Genomic DNA, 6,355 nt, shown 5'->3' with positions numbered 1-6,355 from the left:
GACTGTTATGGTGTATAGGTTAAACATGATAAATTATAATATGAATTATTACAATGGGCTAACCAGCTCCAGTTCTGGTTAAAATGTCGGTTCCCATCATTTATAACTGTTCACAGCAACAACCTAGCTGAACACTTCACTGGTGAGAAAACTACTACTACTACTACTACTACTACTACTAAAGTAGTGAGAAACTTACCACTCTGCTGCAGCTTCTCACTGCGTTTGGATGCAGTCCGATGGGGACAACGTCAAAGCCAGTAAAACAAAAAAAACCCAGTGAATTCCTTTTGGAAAATGGGAAATTCACATCAGTGGAATTTTTACGCCCCTTCACTCTTGGGGGGTGGGGGGTGGGGGGGTTGAAGCGGCACAACCTCCTGTTTCTAGTGTCTTTCTAGGCTCTTTCAGATTTGCGGAAGTGCAAAAGTCAAGTCAAGTCAACCCGAAAAAGCTGCAAAAATGTACCATTTGAAACAATTTTCTTTCAAGTAACATTTGGTAAAAACTGGATGTTTTCGGCCAAGCAGTGTGTGTGTGTGTATATACAGTGTATATATATTTAAATATATATATATAAGTATGTGTGTGTGTATATACAGTGTATATATATTTAAATATATGTATAAGTATGTGTGTGTGTATATACAGTGTATATATATTTAAATATATGTGTATATATATATATTTAAATATATGTGTATGTATATATATATATATATATATATATATATATATATATATATATATATATATATATATATACATACACACACAGAAACACTATTCACTGTTATTAGGGCGTAAACGTTTGCCCCATTGAACTGCATTGAATAACATTGGAACGCTCCTCAGGGAACCTGTCCTTTAACTCCGTGCAACACTCACTACTTCTGGACCCTGAAGGCGTCGTCACGGCGACATCATTCAAATTGATTCCTCACCGTTCCTCCTGCGTTTTGTTTTCAGAAACCGTACGTGTGCAAAATCCCGGGCTGCACCAAGCGCTACACGGACCCCAGCTCCTTGCGCAAGCACGTCAAGACGGTGCACGGGCCCGAAGCGCACGTCACCAAGAAGCAGCGCGGCGACTACCCCCGCCCGCCGCCGCAGCCCCGGGAGCCCGGGGGCAACGGCCAGGGCCGGTCACCGGGGCAACACACCCTGGGCGGCTACACGGACCAAAGGGAGTACGGCCACCAGACCTCCAAGCAGGACGAGTGTCTGCAGGTCAAGTCCATCAAGACGGAGAAGCCCATGGTGAGACTCCGGTCCGGCTCTCGACACCCCTCCTCGACTGTGCTTCGAAGGGGAAATACTCCTTGGTGTTAATCCGTCTGCTACACTGATACAAAAAAAAATCCCATATTTGGTACTTTTTTTTAGCTGCCACTTTATAAGAAACTGTTCAATGTGCTTGCGTTCTGCATGTGCTACTCGGTTTGCTGTTTTCCATTGTTGGTGGCGGGGTCCGCCACACACAAAAAGTGAAATGCAGCTGCGGTGAATGTGGTTAAGAAGCTTGTTGAGGTCAGCAAACTGCCAACATGGATGAACATTAAAAATATATGGAGAAAAAACCCAAATCAATCAAAAGAAGAGGGCACATTTTAGAGCGAAGATGAGGGCAAACCCGGAATCTGCCTTGGAAATTCCCGTTTCAGAAAGTAAATTTCCGCTGCGGGATTTTGGGGAAACGCTGGATCTTGTCATTAGCGTCGACCCAGAGGCCAAACTAACAAGTGGAATCAGCTGATCAGGGCATGGCCGGAACACAAACAAGGCAGGATTTGGGCTTTCTGAACCTGGTATTTTCCACCCCTCAAAAAACGTTGCCGTTTCAAATGTAATTCTGGGCCTGGCAGTGTAATCCACCGCACACCGAGGATGTGACGGATTACCACTTTAAAGTCACCGCTGCTGTGGGAGAAGGCGGAAAAAGGACTTTGAAAAAATGTATTTATTCACACTCCTTGTCTAACACTTCCCGATTCCTTTCCACTTGCCTTGAATCCCAAAAGCTGCTTTGATGTCTGTGTGTGTGTTTATGTTCGTGTGTGTGTGTGTGTAGGTGTGTGTGTGTTTGTGTCTGTGTGTGTGTGTATGTAGGTGTGTGTGTGTGTGTTTATGTGTGTGTAGGTGTGTGTGTGTGTGTGTGTTTATGTGTGTGTAGGTGTGTGTGTGTGTGTGTGTGTGTGTGTGTAGGTGTGTGTGTGTGTGTGTGTGTGTGTGTAGGTGTGTGTGTGTGTGTGTGTGTGTAGGTGTGTGTGTGTTTGTGTCTGTGTGTGTGTGTGTGTGTGTGTGTGTGTGTGTGTGTATGTAGGTGTGTGTGTGTGTGTGTGTAGGTGTGTGTGTGTTTGTGTCTGTGTGTGTGTGTGTGTGTATGTAGGTGTGTGTGTGTGTGTGTAGGTGTGTGTGTGTGTTTGTGTCTGTGTGTGTGTGTGTGTGTGTAGGTGTGTGTGTGTTTGTGTCTGTGTGTGTGTGTGTGTGTGTATGTAGGTGTGTGTGTGTGTGTGTAGGTGTGTGTGTTTGTGTCTGTGTGTGTGTGTGTGTGTATGTAGGTGTGTGTGTGTGTGTGTGTAGGTGTGTGTGTGTTTGTGTCTGTGTGTGTGTGTGTGTATGTAGGTGTGTGTGTGTGTGTGTGTTTATGTGTGTGTAGGTGTGTGTATGTGTGTGTGTGTGTGTTTATGTGTGTGTAGGTGTGTGTATGTGTGTGTGTGTGTGTGTGTGTGTGCGTAGGTGTGTGTGTGTGTGTTTATGTGTGTGTGTGTGTGTGTGTGTGTGTGTGTGTGTGTGTGTGTAGGTGTGTGTGTGTGTTTATGTGTGTGTAGGTGTGTGTGTGTGTGTGTGTGTGTGTGTGTGTAGGTGTGTGTGTGTGTTTATGTGTGTGTGTGTGTGTGTGTGTGTGTGTAGGTGTGTGTATGTGTGTGTGTGTGTAGGTGTGTGTGTGTGTGTTTATGTGTGTGTGTGTGTGTGTGTGTGTGTGTAGGTGTGTGTGTGTGTTTATGTGTGTGTAGGTGTGTGTATGTGTGTGTGTGTGTGTGTGTGTGTGTAGGTGTGTGTGTGTGTGTAGGTGTGTGTGTGTGTTTATGTGTGTGTGTGTGTGTGTGTGTGTGTGTGTAGGTGTGTGTGTGTGTTTATGTGTGTGTAGGTGTGTGTATGTGTGTGTGTGTGTGTGTGTGTGTAGGTGTGTGTGTGTGTGTGTAGGTGTGTGTGTGTGTTTATGTGTGTGTGTGTGTGTGTGTGTGTGTAGGTGTGTGTTTATGTGTGTGTAGGTGTGTGTATGTGTGTGTGTGTGTGTGTGTGTGTGTGTAGGTGTGTGTGTGTGTGTTTATGTGTGTGTGTGTGTGTGTGTGTGTGTGTGTGTGTGTGTGTGTGTTATGTGTGTGTAGGTGTGTGTATGTGTGTGTGTGTGTGTAGGTGTGTGTGTGTGTGTAGGTGTGTGTGTGTGTTTATGTGTGTGTGTGTGTGTGTGTGTGTGTGTGTGTGTGTGCTCACCCTTCTAATGAGTAAATGTTTCCTTCTGTCCTGGGCTTCTCTCTTGCTCCCTGTGTGAGGACAGTGGGTCATCAGGTGAGAGGTTGACGCTGCGCTGCTCCAAACCTTCCTCCACGTCTTCACCTGCATTCCCCCTCATCTCACCGTTCACACACGTTCACGCTCCACCTTCCTCTGCTTTAGTTTAGTCGTGGCACTTCCAAAAACACAGGATGGACAGTGGAACAATCAGGCAAAAGGGCGAAGGAAAGAGAGATACAGAAGTAGAGTAAATAAAACAAAATTGAAAACAAAAATATAATAGATAACAATCAAAATGATTATTTATTAGATTTGTCTTTTATTATAAATTAACCTGTAATCATTTATATATTTATCTAATCTACTTTATCAAAGTAGTATTAAGTAGTATTAAAGTAAAATCAAATATATTTAAGTTATTTTTATCTATTATCTATAATATAATATTTATATTTATTAATCTTTTATTATTTGTATTTATCTTATATACTTATTTTAAAATCAAATCTATTTAAGTTATTTATCTATTATTTATAATATTTCAATGTATTAATCTTTTATTATTCATATGTTTGTCTTATCTACTTAATTTATGATCTGATCACCTTAATTTATTGATCTATTATTATTTATAATATTTATATTTATTTATATATTTATCCAATATACTTCATTTAAAGATCTGATCTATTTTCTCCTCCAATTCAAAGTACCAACCATCAAAGTATTTTCTCATTCCACTAGATTTCCAATAAGCACTGATTGCCTCTGAGTTCTGCCCAAACTGCCCCAGTGCCTTTGGGCAGAACTCAGCGTTGAGAGGTTGCCCGGCGCCACCCGGGAGGGCGCCGCGGCTGGGCCAAGGTCTTTGGCGTCCATGTTGGCAGCGGACGCCAAGAAACGGAACGTTCCTCTTTCCTCTCATGAGCCAGAGTTCCAAAAAATCTGCAAAAGGGCCCGTGAGGAAAACACCACCACCACCACCACCACCACCACCAACAACAACACTTCTGAGTTCAAGCTTTGGACATTCATTTTCCTGAACATTTTAAAATACAAAAAAATAATAAAAATAATAATAACAATAACATTTCTTTGTAAAGCACCTTTCATACATGACATGTAACTCAAAATGCTTTAAATTAAAAGAAGGTGTCAGATAGTGACAATAAAAACAAAGCAAAATGCATTTTATACAAAGTAGAATATAAAATAATTAAAAGAATGAAATTAGTTAAAAACAGGGTATGAATACGTGTTCCTCCGCTAATTATTATTAATCATGAAACTCAAAATGCACAAAATAAAATAAAAGTCATGAAATAACGAAAAGAAGGACTTTTTAACACGAGGGTCGTGAAACACATCTCAAATGAATTGACACAGAAAATGCAAAATGATTCAACATTACATATGAAACTCTAAGTGTAGTGATGCAGTTCACATTTAATTCAATATTTTGATCAGAAAAACACGGGGAAAAACGCAAAAATATAACATTTAAAAACAACCGAGTGGCTCGTTGTGTCCTTTAATATTGAAATGAATAACTTCACGTCCTCTGTGAATATGTGTCAACTCATTTGGGCGGTGTTTCATGGAGCTGTCATGACAACGACCCAGAGAGACACACCCTACCTTCTATCTATTTAAGAAAATCACTGAAACCGTGTGCACTTTGTGGCAGGTTTTGGTGAAATAATCAGGCTTTGGCACCCAAAGGAGACCAGGTTGAATCAGAGGTCAACAGACAAATAAACAAAAATCCAGAACCCCCCCCGGCCAGAATTCAGAATTATTATTTATTATGCCTTATGCACTTTCAGCTGCGGAAATGGAGCCGATTGGCTGCAGAACCGACCTCTTGGGGAGAATTGAGTTGAATTGTCCGAAGGGCCACAACGGGGCCCTGGGCAAAGACGCCTTCTAAGCCCAAAACCAACTTTATGGCCCCACGGTGGCTGGTCTGGAGGGACCTCCATGTCCGGTGACTCAAGGGGCCCCATTCAGACGGATCAGGAGTGGAAAACAACATTGTTTAGGGCGTTCCGGTGGGGTTCGGGGGCTTTGTTGTTGATACAAGTGACCATGCCTGTCGACTGCGGGGCAATAAATGTGAAGTTAGTGACAGGATCATCATCATCATCATCATGCATGCAGACTCTGGCTTAGGGGCCCCTCTGAGCTCTCAGGCCCCCGGGCCTGTGCCGGGTTGGCCCGTTGGGTAATCCATCCACGGCCGCAGTACCACCCGTGTTCTGAGCGTCCCTGATCCCAGTCATCCCTCAGATAGTTGTGGTGTCGTGTCGTCGTGTGGAGCATGTCCCAAACGCATTGTGTTCCTGACACATCGCAGCACAACTGTCCTGAGGTCATAAAAACTCTTCCTCCTCCTCCTCTTCTTCTTCCCCTTCCTCCGTCCATCCAGACGTCTCAGCCAAGCCCTGGCGGTCAGTCTTCATGCGGCGGTGACCAGCCCCCCCTCAGCGCCTATTCCAGCGGTGGAGTCCAGTTTAATGTGAGCGCGGGACGCTCGCCAGGGGAGGGGCTAGAGCGGGACGAGGAGCGCGGTGAGGAGCACGACGGGGAGGAGGAGGTGGAGGAGGAGGAGCGCGGCCGGCGGGGCCCCCCTGCGCCCATCATGGACTCCACGGTCTCCACAGCGACCGCCGCAGCACTGACGCTGCAGGCGCGGCGGTGTGTGGGGCGCCCGCTGCGCTGGATGGAGCACGTCAAGATGGAGCGGCTGAAGCAGGTGAACGGAGCGCTGTGCCCCACGCCGCCCCCTAGAGGAGCCACGCTGCCCATCATCCTCGGGAAGGGTGAGGCTCCGTCT

General features: G+C 44.7%; 1 protein-coding gene across 1 annotated transcript in view; it reads left to right on the top strand.

Moving 5' to 3' along the window:
• Positions 1–6,355, top strand: part of gli3 (GLI family zinc finger 3) — a 155,073-nt gene that overhangs the window by 145,377 nt on the left and 3,341 nt on the right. The window contains exons 13-14 of the mRNA XM_080020166.1: positions 970–1,260; positions 5,948–6,341. Of these exons, the coding sequence (XP_079876292.1) occupies positions 970–1,260; positions 5,948–6,341 (685 nt within the window). The remainder of the gene's footprint in view (positions 1–969; positions 1,261–5,947; positions 6,342–6,355) is intronic.

Source organism: Zeus faber (assembly GCF_960531495.2).
Source record: "Zeus faber genome assembly, chromosome: 19".
Taxonomy (NCBI): Eukaryota; Metazoa; Chordata; class Actinopteri; order Zeiformes; family Zeidae; genus Zeus; species Zeus faber.
The sequence above is the reverse complement of the archived record's forward strand: the minus strand, read 5'-3'. Positions and strand labels throughout refer to the sequence as shown.